Source organism: Lissotriton vulgaris, chromosome 4_1 (genome assembly GCF_964263255.1).
Source record: "Lissotriton vulgaris chromosome 4_1, aLisVul1.2, whole genome shotgun sequence".
In the NCBI taxonomy this organism is placed as follows: Eukaryota; Metazoa; Chordata; class Amphibia; order Caudata; family Salamandridae; genus Lissotriton; species Lissotriton vulgaris.
In genome coordinates, this window is record NC_141691.1 from 297,499,854 (window position 1) to 297,516,373 (window position 16,520).

At 46.2% G+C, this 16,520-nt stretch overlaps 1 protein-coding gene across 9 annotated transcripts in view; it reads left to right on the top strand.

Annotated features, from left to right (window-relative positions):
- The window catches only part of FGF13 (fibroblast growth factor 13), a 1,000,232-nt gene that overhangs the window by 242,094 nt on the left and 741,618 nt on the right, over positions 1–16,520 (top strand). For 4 of the 9 annotated variants that reach the window (XM_086918620.1, XM_086918619.1, XM_086918618.1 and 1 more), the window contains one exon: positions 14,849–14,955. The exons of the other annotated variants lie outside the window; for them this stretch is intronic. In XM_086918620.1, coding sequence (XP_086774746.1) covers positions 14,877–14,955 — 79 coding nt within the window. In that variant the 5' untranslated portion in view covers positions 14,849–14,876. The remainder of the gene's footprint in view (positions 1–14,848; positions 14,956–16,520) is intronic. 9 annotated transcript variants of the gene reach the window in all.

Genomic DNA, 16,520 nt, shown 5'->3' on the forward strand with positions numbered 1-16,520 from the left:
AGTACCTGGTTGAACAGTCTCTGGAATGTGGCAGGGGCGTTCTTCAACCCAAAGTGCATGACTCAGAACTGGAAGTGCCCCTCTGGCATTGAGAACGCAGACCTCTCTTTGACCCCCTCAGTTAAGGCAATCTGCAAGTATCCAGAAGTTAAATCAAATGTACTGAGGTACTGGGCAGCTCCCAACTGATCCACAAGCTCATCAGTTCTGGGGATGGGGTGAGCGTCAGTCTTGGTGACTGCATTGAGCCCACGGTAGTCCACACAAAACCGGAATTCTGGAGTGGCACCAGATGCAGTAGATTTTGGCACTGAGACCACTGGGCTATCTCAGGGGCTGCTGGAGGGCTCAATTACCCCTAGCGCCAACATCTTGGAAACCTCTTCCTTGATGCAGGCCCTGACCTTAGCAGCTACTCTGTAAAATATCTGTTTCACAGGTAAACTATCTCCAGTGTCCACATCATGGACGCACCAATTGGTGATACCTGGGGTCAGGGAGAACAGGGGGGCAAACTGACCCAGCACTTGGCCACAGTCCATCTGCTGTTCTGGGGTCATGGTGGGTGAGAGGACCACACCATCCACTGACCCGTCTTGCTCCTTAGCTGCCAGGAGGTCAGGGAGAGGATCACTATCCTCTTCCCCTCCAGCATCTGTAGCCATGAGCATTGTCACATCAGACCTCTCAAAGTGTGGCTTGAGGCAGTTTACGTGCAGGACCCTCAGGGTTTGCCTGGGGGTCTTCAAGTTAACCAGGTAGGTTACTTTGCTCTTGCGCTCCACCACCTCATATGGCCAGTCCACTTGTCTTGGAGCGCACAATGCTCCACTGGCGCCATCACCCACACTTTCTGCCCAGGTTGAAATTCGACCAGATTGGTATCCTGGTCGTACCATCTTTTCATTTCTTCCTGGCTAGCTTCTAGGTTCTCCTGATGAGTTTCCTGAAGCGTTGTGTCTGGTTGCAGAAGGCCAGCACATAGCTGAACACATCCTGGGGGGTTTTCCCGTGGGATTTCTCCCACCCCTCCTTCACCAGTGTGAGAGGTCCTCTAACATTGTGGCCATACAGAAGTTCAAAGGGACTGAACCCTAAGGACTTCTGAGGCACCTCCCTGTAGGCAAATAACAGGCATGGTAGAAAGACGTCCCACTTCTGTCTCATGGGCTCCGCGAGGCCCATATTCATACCTTTCAGAGTGCGGTCATACCTTTCTACCAACCAATTTTCCTGAAGGTGGTAAGGAGTGGTCAACTCATAAGTGACCCCACACTTCTCCCACAGAGACTTCATGTACCTAGTATGGGTGAATTTTGCGGATCCGCGGTCCGCAAATTCGCGCGAAATGGTAAAAAATCGGCGAGTTCACGGATTTTCCTGCGAATGCGCAGATTTTTTTGCCATTTGCAATAATGTGACACATGTACCCTAGTGTGTGTGTGGCGGGGCCAAACGGGTGGGGCTTCTATGCGAGCTCACATGCCTCTTGTTTATAAAGGGTCAGAGACCGATCAGAGCAGCAGATGAGAAGGAAGCAGCCTTCTGGTCACAGGAAGTACACCGGGATTGCGCTAGAGAAACTTGTGGATGCAAAGGCCTCCATCAAGGATTATATCGAATTGTAGGTGGTACATATGGGAAGGAAGCACACCTGCCTAGCCTCGACCATGCTCACTAGTTGTTTGGGCGCCGAGGTCCCTCGAGTGAGCTGTCCATGATAGTGATGAAACAGCGGGAAAACGTTGCATACCCTAGTGTGTGTGGGGCGGGGCTTCTATGCGAATTCACATGCCTCTTGTTTATAAAGGCTCAGAGACCGATCAGAGCACCAGATGAGGAGAAAGCAGCCTCCAGTTCACAGGAAGAACACGGGGATTGCGCTAGAGAAACTCGTGGATGCAAAGACCTCCATCAAGGATTACATCGAATTGTTGGCGGTAGATATGGGGAGGAAGCACACCTGCCTAGCCTCGACCGTGCTCACTAGTTAATTTTGGCACCGAGGTCCCTCGAGTGAGCTGTCCATGATAGTGATGAAAATGCGGGAAAACGTTGCATACCCTTGTGTGTGTGGGGCGGGGCTTCTATGCGAGTTCACATGCCTCTTGTTTATAAAGGCTCAGAGACCGATTAGAGCACCAGATGAGGAGAAAGCAGCCTCCTGTTCGCAAGAAGAACACAGGGATTGTGCTAGAGAAACTCGTGGATGCAAAGACCTCCATCAAGGATTACATTGAATTGTAGGCGGTAGAAATTAGAAGGAAGCACACCTGCCTAGCCTCGACCGTGCTCACTAGTTGTTTGGGGCGCCGAGGTCCCTAGAGTGAGCTGTCCATTATAGTGATGAAATGCGGGAAAACGTTGCATACCCTAGTGTGTGTGGGGCGGGGCTTCTATGCAAGTTCACATGCCTCTTGTTTATAAAGGCTCAGAGACCGATTAGAGCACCAGATGAGGAGAAAGCAGTCTCCTGTTCACAAGAAGAACACAGGGATTGCGCTAGAGAATCTCGTGAATGCAAAGACCGCCATCAAGGATTACATCGAATTGTAGGCCGTAGCTATGGGAAAGAAGCACACGTGCCTAGCCTCGACCGTGCTCACTTATTGTTTGGGCTGATTATTTGATCTTCAACTCGGGCATGTGCAAAAATCCGCCCGCGAGCGAGTTTGGGAATTTTTCGGCAATTTTGCGAGATTCACGGATCACGAAATTGCCGACAATTCGCAAATTTCATGAGCAGAACGGATTTTGCACCCATACTTACTAGAGATGAAGTTGGTACCCCGGTCGGAGACCACCTCTTTGGGGAACCCCACACAATAAAAGATCCCCATGAATGCACGGCCCACCACAGGGGCTGTGATTGTCCTGGGAGGGACAGCTTCTGGGTACCGGGTGGCATGGTCCACCAAGACCAGGGGAACATGTTGCCTAAGGCTGTCTTGGGTTCCAGTGGCCCCACAATGTCGATGCCCACCTGCTCGAAAGGGGTGGTTACCACAGGTAAGGGTTGGAGGGGTGCCTTGCACTTCCCTCTGCTCTTGCCACTAGCCTGACATGTCTGGTAAGACCTACAGAATGTCCCGTCATGCTTCTTCATCTGGGGCCACAATAAGTGGGTGACAAGCCTTTGGAAGGTCTTGTCTTGCCCCAGATGTCCTGCGAGCGGCACATCATAAGCCAGACCCATTAGGAAGTTCCTGAAGAGCTCAGGTACCACCAGCATATGGGCTGCACTGGGCAGCAAACTTAGGCTCACTGTATAGAAACTCATCCTCTAAGTAAATGGGATGATCCTTGGACTTTCCTCCTGCTGCCTGGTCTTCAGACACCCACTGACACCTCACGGTTGTCACGCTGGCTCCTGTGTCTCGCAGAGCCTCTATCTCCCTCCCATTGATGGTCACATTCTGCCCGTATTTCTTAGTGTTATGGGGCAGGTAGGTATCCTGGACCATCGCTTGGTCTCCTAGAGAGACAAAGGCCATGAATGCTAGTCCCTCCTCCCCACTGAAAATAAACTCCCCTCCCAAAGCTACACTTGCTAACCCTGAGGCGGGGGCAACAGTGGGTGCTGGCTGTTTCGTAGGGCACCTATTGATAACATGTCCCACCTCATTGCCATGATAGCAGGTAGGGGGACCTCTGTTATCCCTTCTGCCCTAGGGGGCCATGGTTTCTTGGGTTTGGGGGGTTGGGACTCCTTTCCCTGGGAACTGTTTTGGGGCCCTTGAGAGAACTTCTTTTGGATACCCTTGTCCCGCCCACTCTTCTGCTGGGGACCCTGCCCGCCTTTGACTGTGGTACCCACAATTCCTCTGCGGACCCTGGTACTGGTCCAGCGGTCCGCCTCCTTAGCAAGCTCAATGGGGTCTGTCAGCTTGCTGTCTAAAAGATGCTGGCGCAGCTCTGTAATAGAAAGACTACTCAATTGCTCCCAACTAATTAAATGCAACAACCCCTTATAATCAATTACTTTGCTGTCCTTCATCCAACCTTCCAGTGCACACGGGTACAAGTTCACACACTCCATCCAAGTCTCAGACTCTTTCTTCTTAGAGTTCCTAAACTGCAGTCTCTACTGCTCAGGAGTAATCCATACCTTAGACATAAGGCCTCCTTCATATTGGGGTAGGTCATGGCACCTGCTAACTCAGAGGGCTCCAGAGCACTTCTGTCAGAAGTCTCAAAATGTTTCAACAGGCCCGTCCCCCAATGCTGTTCTGGCACACCATTCATTCTCAATGCAATCTCATGAGAGGTAAACTAGGCATAGATATCCTCACTCCTATTATAATTCCCAAATCCTTGGGAATATATACTCTACCTCCTGGCACTGGCTGTGCGCTGCCACCATTTGAACTGGAATCCACCTGCTTGGCCTTGATATCCAGTTCCCTTATGCTCAACTCATGAGCCAAAAGCAATCTCCTTTCCTCCAGGGCACGGGCACTCTTGCTCTCCTCTGCCTCTTTCTCCACTTCCAATTGCTTCATTTTCATTAGTTCCAACTCATGATTCCTCACTCTTTGGTTCTCTTCTAGCTCTTCTGGGGTCAGACCCCGGCTGGAGTGGTTGCTGCCATCCCCTGAGCCCACTGGCAAATCCTTGGGTTGAAACCCCTCCCTTCCATTTGCGTCATTTCCCTCTTGGGCCTCCCAACAGGCCTTCAAGATTCTCTGCAGCTCATCTTTTCTAGAGTTGCTTTCCACAGGTCAACTGCGGTCCTTGCAGAATTGTTTGAGTTGCTCCACTTTGTAGGAATACAAATCCTCAATGCAAAACATCAATTCTGCCTCCACACTTGCTACCTTTCCATTCTGAAACATGATGCTTTGAAGAGTTACGCAAAATTAGAACCAACAAAAACTCAACCATAGTATGCGGTTGCGTAGTGGTCTGCACTCACTAGTGATGTACACCAATCACTGTGGGTCATGTACAAATACAAGGTAAAAATCCCACCGCTGACCAACAATGTTAGAACTGGGGGTTTCTAGATGACAGAGGTAGGTACCACTGTCCAAATAGGGACCCTTGCTTCTAGAAAAGGGTAAGGAGGATACACTCTTTAGATAACCCGTGCTCACCCCCTTGGTAGCTTGGCACAAGCAGTCAGGCTTATCAAAGGCAATGTATAAAGTATTTGTACCAGCACTCACAAAAACACAGTGAAAACACCACAAATGAACTCCACAACAGTTTAGAAAAATAGAAGTATTTAATCTAAACTGAACAAGAACAAAATGACCAAAAATCCAACATACACAGTTCAAGAATATGGTTTCAAAAGAGTTCTTAAGGTTGCGTTAAAATAATCTATAATTGCGTCAGGTTTTAGCCAACAGTACCTTTAGATGCGACAAAAGTTCCAAGGGAAAGCTGCAGCGTTGAAAAACAAGTGATGCGTCACTCCTGAGACCCTGGGGAAGTGATGCGATATCCCCGCTGGACGCAGCGGGTGTGTTGCAGTGACTCAGGTCTGTATGGGGAGGGATGTGATACCTTGAATGGATTCCGATGATATTCAAGACCGCGATGATCTCAGGTGCGGCGTCGATGTGCGGCACAGCGTCGATCTTTTCCTCTCACGGTCCCTCGATGCGATGGCTCTGCGATGACTCTCGCAGCGACGTGATGCGGTCCGCAAGCAAGCGGTGCGACAATCTCACCCAGGGACGACAGGCTCTGGGACGATACTCGCAGTGATGGTACTTTTCCCGCACTGGAGCAATGCATTCCGCAAGCGAAGGATGCGTCAGTTCTTGCAGCGGCAACAGGCGCTGCGATGATCTCGATTTTCGCGGCGGCAGGAATTTCCTCACACTGACGGGGATGCTCTCCGCAAGCAAGCGATGCGTGAAACTTTTCAGAAAGACTTTAGTATCTTCTTTTCCAGCTTACCAAGCACAGCTACAACTTCCAGAGGCACCACAACTGGCCCAAGTACTCTAGGAAGGATAGAACTCTCTCAGTAGAGTTCAGGAAAGCTGGAGGTGAAGTCCTTTTGTTCATGGGACTTCTTAACAGGGAGCCAGCTCAACTCAGTCCCTTGTAGATCTCTTCAAGCAAGGGGACACAGCACAAAGCAAAGTCCTTTCCCTCTCCTTGGCAGCAAAGCAACTGCCGGTCAGCCCAAAAGTAAACAGCAGGACAGTCCTTCCTCTTCAGTCTTCCAGCTTTCTCCATGCCAGAGGTGCCTTCTTGAGTCCAGGATGATCTAATTTTCTGTAGTCTGGGGTCCTATACTTATACCCCTAAAAGACTTTGTTCCCTTTGTGCAGGAGGGCTCTGAACCCAGTCTGAACCAGTTCTGGGTATTCCTTGAGCACTTTGTTTTCCTGGCCTCTCCTTTCCTTTCAGAGAGAGGGGCAGGGTCGTCAGCTGCCCAGCAGGAGCTGGAGCTAGCATTGTGGAAGGCAGGCACAGCCCTATTTAGGTCCAGGTGGTACCCCCTCCCACAACTCTAGATGCAGATGGAGCCATTCAGCTAAGGGATTGCCCACTCAGCCTCTGGGAGCCACCCAGCCCCTGTCACTCACATACCAGACAATCAATTCACGAACAGGTCAAGGCACACAGAAAGGTCAGACAAGAGAACAGCAACTTTCTAAAAGTGCTGTTCTCAAACACATGATTTAAAAAACACCTTTCCTAAAAGATGTGTAATTAAATTCTGAGTTCAGGGATATCAGACGTTTATGTCCTATCTTGCTCCTATGGGAAGATATGGAGGTAACCACTGTACACAGCATTCCCCATAATAGCCTATGGGCAAGATAGCCTTACAATAGTGAAAAACGAAAAAGGCTGTAATCACTACCAGAGCGTGTCACCTGCACTGGAACATGCTCTACCTTTCACATACACTGCACCCTTGTCCAAGGGGGTACCATGGGCCTTCCATAGGAGTGACCAATGTGTACAGAAAGGGAAGGGTTAGGCCTGGTCAGTGGGGACACTGGCGAGGTTGACATGGCAGTTCACAGACTGCCCACGGGCTCTGCAGTGGCAGGCCTGAGACACCATTTTGGGGCTACTCATGTGGGTGGCACAATCAGTGCTGCAGGCTCATTAGTAGCATTTGTATCACGAGCCCTGGCACACTCAGTGCCTTTACTAGGGACTTCTTGGTGATACAAATATGCCAATCATGGGTAACCAATTACAATAACAATTTACTCAGGGAACACTTGCACTTTGACACTGATCAGCAGTGGCAAAGTACCCTAAGCATCTAAACCAGCAAAACCGAAATCCAGCACAGCATCAAAAATACAGGAGGTAGAGGCGAAAAGAAAGGGGAAACCACACCAAAGATGCCTGGTCTAACACTTGGCTTAGCCATTTGGTGCTTGCAGCCTGTCTCCGGTCTCTTAACTGGGTGTAGTTGGCATTTGGCCTTTGTGTATTTCTCCTAGACAGCCACACTCAATGGGAGCTTAGGTGACTATTGAGCCATTACTGACAGGATGGGAGGCTGATCTCCTGCTGAGCTGCTGCATTCTGCCCCCTTGCCTTGGTAAGAAGATCTGGACCTGCAACTTCATCTTGAACCCAGGACCCTAGAGTGACTCAAAGTGCTAGTCTGCTGGCCTCCTGATCTGAGCCTCAGGGACATAAAAGGCTGCCCAACCAGCTCCTGGACCCAGCTGTAGCGAGGTACTCCACTCAGGTACTGGACCCTTGCTGTGGCTCAGCAGGCTCTTAAATCAATCTTGTGTGCTCTTTGTGACAGTGAACGGACCAGATTACACCAGAGCTGTGCTGCTTGCACTAAAAAACCGTGAGAGTTGCCACCAACCAATCTCTTCAGATAACAGCATTGACAGCCCATGTAATACTGCCAACGCAAATCTCCATCTCACCTGTCCACGATGCGTGTCCTGCTCTTCACACCACATTGACTGCTACCTGCAACACTCTCCTTGCAACGCGATGGGACTCTGGCACAAAACTTGAGAAATTAAAACTACAGAGGTACTAATCAGGGACTGCATTCAAACCGCGCTCTATTGCAGTTGCCCTGGACCTTTGACCTTGATGTGGTTCTCTGATTGTATTTTTGTTGTGTTGGTCTTGTTTTATTGATCAAGTTATACACCATTTTTCTAATTGTTGTGGGATCTTTGTGTGCGGTGTGTTTGCTGTTTTACTGTTTGAAGTGTTGCACAATATTTTGCACATTGCCTCTAAGTGAAGCCTGTCTGCACTGCGCCAAGCTACCAGGGGAGTGAGCACAGGTTAAATTGAGGTTTTCTTGTGCCTTAACCTCACTAGTGTTGTGGCTGCTGCTTGACCAAGGCTCACACTCCATTCAACCAATAACCCAGTTTCTACCAGAAGGCAATTGAGATCATGGTCCATAATATCACCAGTGGGATGGGGAGATATCCAAGCCCATTATACTACACATCATTTGTAATCTATAATGATAAGGGGTTCGAGTTAAGGGTTTCAAAATGTAGAATAGAGGAAACTGGCCAAAGTCATGTGTAACTGACAGAGAAGCATCAGTGTAAAACATCCTTCTGAGACTACATAAATGAGAGTCACTCCCCAGGCAGCAGTACCAAAACTAGACAAGCAGAAAAGGAAAGCCTTCCAGTTCCAGAAAGCCGTGTAAGAATCAAGATTAGAATTTGAGGAGTCACCAAGTGATAATGAAAACAGCAGCAACGTATTCAAATGAAGAAACATTAGCCGGTGTAGAAATTAGCTGATTGAAAGCTCACTGTCCACAGCATCAAGCCTGATTATTGGCCCGATACAGGAAGCAAAGGTCAGGTCATATTGTCCCCTTTAAGGACATCATAGATGCCATGTAAGTGTGCCTCTTGGAATGGACCATGACATAGAATCTGGCTGTCAGAATTCATTAATAAACCATGATAAATATTTGTCCTGCATCTGAAGGACTTAGAGGTTCTTGTAAACTGGGCCATTTTACAAGCATATAATATAGCCTGATTCTTATGAAAGAGATGTCATTTGTCACCTTGTTATTGTTCATCCAGCACAAACAATTAAACATATGCCTATCAAAATCTTGAAACCCATCATACCACTAATAGTCTTAATAATCATAAATCAAACCTCATAAATGTACAGGAAACAGTTTTAAATGATACAATTAAAACAAGATCGTAGTCTTAAACATGGTAATCATCTTTCTCTTACTAGCTAAACATTTGAAACATTGACTGTATTTGATACCAGTCTTTCCATAGCTTTCCCTCAACAATTTGAAATAGTGGGTAAATATTAAGGAGGTATGTCAACAGTCTTTGGATAGAAAAATAAATCAAAAGAAATTAACAGGAGTGTTTTTTTTTAGAAAAAAGTGTAGAGTTGCGTATGCTTTGTGTTAAGACACAGGCACCGTCCTTTTTATTGAGAATGAAAGCAGTCCACAAATAATTTGCTTCACGTTATGTTTCATAAAAGTGTCAAAGATTTCCATTTTAGTATTGTTCCACTTGGACATATACCTGGCCAGGGATCCCACAAATAATAATTAAAATGCCAAGCTCTGCTGCACCATTGGCAACTGAAGAGCCTATTTTTTATGTTAAGAATATATGCCAAAGAAATGAGCACAACTTCTTGGAGCAAGAATTGTCACTGGCTAACTGACTTATGACCTATTTGAGCCTGATCCATTGGCTACTGGGATAGTCCTACATCAATATTGTGGGAGCACTGGAGATATGTAATTGTAATTTATATAGCGCATTATCTGAAACCGCCTTATTGGCAGTCACCGAAGAAACCAGAAGGATACTAGACCAGGGAGGATCAGTGGCAGTGATCCTCCTTGACCTAAGTGCCGCCTTCGATACGGTCAGCTATACCACCTTGCTAGACCGTCTCTATAACATCGGGGTCTCAGGTGACGCTTTAAGGTGGTTTGAGTCCTTTCTGTCTGGGAGGTCGTTTCAGATCTTCGATGGAAAGACAGTATCCTCCAGGAAACCCTTGAGCTGCGGAGTGCCACAGGGCTCTTCCTTGAGCCCTGTGTTGTTCAACGTCTACATGAGGCCGCTGGCGGGTGTTGTCGAACCGTATGGCATTAAAATCGTGTCATATGCCGACGACACCCTGCTTGTGGTCTCGCTGGCAACGGAGAACAATACTCACTCCGCAGCAGACCTGTTAAACTGCCTAGTGGACGTGAAGGGATGGATGACCAACTCCTCCCTTAAGCTGAATGGAGAAAAGACGGAGCTCATGCTCCTGGGCCCAACCTCTCCTGTGTCTTTAACCTCCCTATGGCCCAGTGCCCTGGGTCCCCCGCCCACTCACAAAGAAAGTGTTAAAAGCCTGGGAGTATGGCTAGATAACAAACTTTCCTTTTCCACCCAGGCCAAGAAGTTGTCCGCCACCTGCTTTGGCCTACTCAGAATTCTGAGGAAGGTGCTCCCGTTACTTCCCCTAGAGGCCAAAAAGGTGGCAGTCCAAGGTCTGATTCAATCTCGCCTGGACACAAATAACGCTTTATACTTGGGGGCCCCGGAGATGACCCTCAGGAAATTGCAAATCGTTCAGAACTGTGCAGCACGCACTTTGCTGAAAATTCCACGGACCCAGTCGGCCAGACCTGCTCTGAAGAGCCTCCACTGGCTGCCAGTGAAGCAGAGAGTGTCCTTCAAGGCGCTATGCCTGGCACATCGCACCTTCTGGAAGACGGGACCTGCCATAAACACTGGCTTGGTTACCCCCTACCATCCTAAAAGGAACCTCCGGTCTTCGGAGGCGTTCCTGGCCGTTGTGCCTAGGGTGAAGCGAGCTAGGTCTGGAGGCAGACTGTTTTCCTTGAACACTGCTAGGCTATGGAATGCTCTTCCCATCACACTCCGCTCCAAAGGTGACCTTCTTGCATTCCGGAAAAACCTAAAGACACTGTTGTTTGTTCAATCCTGTGTACCTTAAGCTCCCTCAGTCACTTTCCCTCTATCCAGCGCTTGGACGCCTGCGGGCAGCAACCGCGCTCAATAAATACTGTTAAAATTACAATTACAATTATCACCAACGGTCTCTAAGCGCTTGCTTTGGGAACCCGTCCTGGTTTTTCCCTGTGAGATAACCCGTACTGGGCACCCCCAAGGTGAAAGCCAGGCATCCCGCCGCGGGGGCCATAGTGGAGATTAAGCAAGCTATTGCCCGGAGTTGCAGAGTGTGAAACCGTGATTCGAGCAGGCACCGAAGCAAGAATTATCAAGTCCGTGGACATTTTTGGGCTCAAGACCCTGCCACGTCGGAAATTGAACCCTGGTCCCAGGTCTGACCTCTGCTTCATGGTCTGCCTCCTCTAACCATTGAGCCACACTTCTCCATATGTGATCTTCAACCACTGTATTCCCAGTCATTGTTTTGTGACCAGTTGAACTATTAGTTGTCCATAAAATAACATAAATTATTGAGCTAATAGCCATCCAGTATCTCAGTTACCTTTCTTTTCAAAACGTCTACAGCAATCAACATTCAAAATGCCTCCACGAGACTTGACTTTATCCTATCACTTCAAGTGTCAGGTTCCAGTTGATCCATTGAAAAAGACTCCTTTATGGCCTTTAAAATTCATGATTTCAAATACATTATTTAACACTCTTGTGCTGTTGAAACTGGTTGGAGTGCTGCAACGGATTGGGTATTTTGATGGGCTCACTAGTAATATTTTAATTATTGCCACTATAACATTGATCAGCCTTTCCCAGCAGGACTGTACATCATTTGTGGTACAGCAGCTACTTCTAAAATAAATAACTGTGAAAACCTGAGTCATCCCCTCAATGTGCTGTTCTGGAAACAAAGAGAGTTTAGTAAATTAACTACAAGTGATGATAAGTGATGATGATATGATATAATAGATGATGAGAGGACAGTGATGTGGTGAAAGGGTGCTAGTACACAACAGACAGAGTAAAGGCAAATTCTGCCCACCTTTTGAGAGACACACGTGCGAGAAAATGTGGAGAAAAAGGACCAGGATTACGACAATTAAGGTTGGTGACAAGGTTACAAAAACAGTATTAATCTTTAAAAAGTGGAGAGGTGACTCCCAAAGAGTAAGCAAAAGCCCAGACCCTAATGTTTTAGATAATGAGAGAATTGGAGGTCAGTGAGAGTCCTGGGATTGCCAGGGCGCCCAAACTACGGAGGCCAAGGACAGACAAAACCCCGGTTTCCCCAAAAGGAGTGAGAGAGCAGCTGGATGCCGTAATGTTTCCAAGAGGCCATCCGTATAAGCTTAGACCACCACACATTTGGAAACCAGGACGTCTAAGATACTATGTCTGCTAAATTTTATAAAAATATAAGCGTTTATACAAGTTGACATGTTAAATGTTAGTTAGCTTCTGACTGAGGCAGAAGGTTTAGTGCAAAAGAAAACTCGGAGAAGAATGTAGTGTGTCATGTGACATGTGGTGATGTAACACGTGTACACCCATGCCTAAATCCTGAGGCAGAGTACAGCGTCAGTGACTTATTTCAATGGATGAACTGCGGCAGTAAGTAGATGCCTCACATTTTATTTCAGAATATGGTGTAGCTGGCCAGGTTTTCGGCTACAGTGTCGCTGCAAACCACATCGCTAGTGGACCAGATAAGCTGTGATCTGATTCCTCTTAAACAAATTCCACAAAGACCTTTGAAAGCATCGGAGTGTTTTAGTTTTGCTTAAATATATATTGGACAGTGTTCTAGTTCCTGATGAATTGGTCCAGGTTCTTAAAACTGATTGGAAGGTTAGTTTCATTTTTATCCAAAGTGTCCTTTTGTATTGCTTTCTTTTCTAATTCTGTAATTTCTACTATTGTTGCCATAGAGAGAGTCTTAGCACACTTCTGTTTGCGACTGTATGAATGTGGGTGCTCCTAAGAGCCTTAGGGTAACCACGTTAAATCTCTGTCTTATTTTTCATTTCAAACTTGTCATTGACTTATTTGCAGGGTGTGTTCACATGCAAATGAAGGAAAAAGTTTGCTTCTGCGCATGCGGTGCATTATGGACACAGGCGCCAAGGCAAAGAGACCATCAAGAGATGCAGGGACTGTGTGTCACAAAAAGGTGGCGTACAGTTAGTGAAACGCGCTCTGGAAACCCATCTGGAATGGGAAAAGGGGTTGCAATGGACCCTCCCCCAGACACTCCCCTGCATGAGTGTGAAGTCACCGGCTGCACATCACCCCCCCCCCCCCTAACCCCCCCCCTCCCCAACCCCAGGAGGATCTCTGACCCCCTTGAAAGTACAGACCTGTTGCCGCCTGTACTGTGAAAGGCAGACCGACTGCCTCAATCAGGTGCTCCATCTTCGATTAGACGCTGCCTCCAGGGAAACACGAGTGTGTGGCTGCCCCGGCTGCCATGCATTGTCAATAATAGGACGCATTATCCCGTCTGCACGTGGCGCAATTAGTCAAACGTGCATCACAGCACAAACAGGGACAGACAGTTCTGACTGTAATAGGGACCCTCAGTGTATTATTTTTTATCATTTGCTCATAGAAAGGGAACGTTCTCCGGTAGGTACTGGGCGGTTGAAGATATGACATACCGTAGTCAGCTGTAAACCAGATTGTGAATAGCTGCATTTAATTTATCAGGTAATTTAAAATGTGCAACCACAGGTGTGTGTCCCATTTTATATATATTGCGCAAACATTGGCAATGCATTTTAATATAAAATAATGCAATAGCCTTATTAAAAAAGCAAATAGCATATGCGGGCACACAAGGAGAAACGTTCGTATGATCCAGTGTTAATGATGTGAGAATGCCAGGCATGGGTGTTCACAAGCAATGCGCATGACGGTTTATGTTCATTGGCCACAGTACAAAACGTTGCTGGGCATCCCACAAAGTGGTGCCGCTCGGATGAAGCCAGTCCACATAGAGAGTCGTCAGATGGCCACTAAATACAATTGTTAGATCATTCCATCATCATCAGACTTTATTCGGTCTTTCCGACCATCAAAGTATATAGGCGTACAGTACAATACACAGTCAATGATAATATAAAGCTGAACTTAGATCATTCATTCTTAATGTATGTTAGTGTTTCACGGCGGAGTCTCTCCCTCATCAATACATCTTTAAAAAAAATTAAAAAAAATGAAAAAAGACCCCGCAATAACTTCTGTTAATCCATAAATGATATGCGAAGGAACACTTAAAATTGTTATTCTGCCTGTTATAGAACATTTTAGTACAAAGTTTGCACAATGTAATGCACTTACAGTGGTGTTATTGTATACTTTTATGGCGATTGTATTGTTAAATGTGATGTTTTGATCAACATTCTTTGTACTATTTCCGTTTAGCTAACATTCATTGCTGATATCTTATTGGTCGAGCTTGCAATAAAGTTACTGAGTGTTCTCTCTCAGGAGTATCATCATACCGTTCCCATTTCAAACCCATCTGACAAAAAGAGTCCTTCTCATGCTGCCACAGCAACAGTGCTGAAGTAATGCCCTTTTCATTCTCAGTGAGGCACTACAGGGCTTACATGGACCGACTGAGCCTTTGCAGTTTCTTTCTTTGCCAAATCATTTGTCACAGTATACATATTCGTGCATGCATATGTAGAAACAGAGTGATATATTCATAATTTAATTCGTAATTTTATTGCAATGAATGTATTCTGAATTATGTAGAAATAAACTCATCAATTAAGCAAGGTGCCCTGATGTTTTTTTAATATGAGAGTATGCGAAGGCATAAAACATTCCGGCTGCACTATTAACAATTATACCTCATCTTCCCCAAGATAGTTTACTTTAAATCCCATATGTATAACCTCCTGAGAGCCTCCACTGTTTCTTTGTTTCTGCTGCAGCATACTTTGTGACTTCTAATCCTCTGAGATGAAGCGCATGAGTGGCAGTCAGTGGTCTGTGACCACAGCAAATAACATGGATGTCTCAAGTGAACTCTCCTCTAAAAGTAAGTTAGCATGGGGAATTTGAAAACAAATGTTCTGTCAAAAGCAGCAGGCTTTCCCTGATCACCGTCGCCTTATTACATAACAGGGACTCTGTATTGGGTTTCAGGAAAATTGCATTTGTTTTTCATGCCTTTTCTCAACAACATTGTGAACTGTCTTAAGTTATTCTCCGAGGGTTGCCTCACTTTCTCCTTTGTTCCTCTACCCTGTTCTCCTCTCAATTTTTCATTCACACTCCAATTTCTCCTCACTCAATTCTCCTGTCCCACCCTCCTTCTTCTCTAGTTTTTCTCCCCCTCTCTTTTTCCCTTCTTATGTCACTTTCTCATTATTCTTTTATACTTTTTCTGTTCTGTTGTTTTCGCCTTTCCTTCTACACCCACCCAAACACCCCTTTACCTTCTTCTCTATCCCATCTTCCTAATTTCTCATCTTTCCTTTACTACTGGCTTCTCTTTATATTTTTCTCCTTTCTCTCTTGCAATTTCTCTTCTAATTTCTCCATTCCGCATCCCCTTTTCTGTTCTCCTCTCTTGTCTTATTTCCACTTTCACTTATTACCACATCTACTTTGTTGTTTCTCATTTCTGTACTTTCTCCTTCTCACACTTGCTGGTCTTTAATTTATGATTGCTTCCCCTCTTTTTCTTCCTCACCATTTTCCTCCTTAAACTCACCTCCTCTCTCCCCCCACTCACCTCAATCATTCTTTTCATCTCTTCTCTTTCCTCGTTTTCCTTCTTCTGCCTTAGTGTTACTTCTCACTGTTCCCGTGTATCCCTATAATATACTAAGGCAACACCTTGCTTCTTTTTTATGACGTATTGGCTAAGTGGATAATGTGTCCCAAACACCATAGGCAGCTTGATAAAGCCATCATCCCCCAGTAATCCAACTAAGGGGTACCATTGATGGACATCCTATCTCTCACTCTTAAGGGCATGGAGGCCCAAAGCACAGAGCCCTACACTTTGTATCTGTCTATTTTGAAACAGACCTTTCAGCAGTCAGACTTGATGAATATAAACTAATGCCACTCCGGGGATGAAGGGGACTGAATAACATCACTTTGGGACTATCATTGGTCTTGGAGCTTTTCTGTTTGGCATGTTGGTTCTGCATCCCTGGTTTCCCTTCTTTGAATTCACCATGGTCACAAGCAGGCAACCAACAGCAGCAGCATAACACCCACATGCATTCAAAGTGATACATCACACCAGAGGACACATCAACGATAATATAATGGAGTATATGAGCTTATAACACAAGGGTACTCCCCACCACCTTGCATTACATCACGCCAAACTATGCTACCTAAACTGACCACCCTCCAGGCATCACATAAATTTATGTGTATAACCCACAATTAGAAACTATCAGCTAGAGGGGCAAAGTGCACATTGGAAAGAGAGTGAGAAACAAGAACCAACTGAGCTTGAATATTTGTTGCACTAACACAGCCAGGAACAAATTATTTCGTGGTCTAATATCACAATTGGAGATGAAAGTGACTGGTACTAAGAAGGCTCATTCATGGACTAGATTTACACATCTTTTGTCTTAA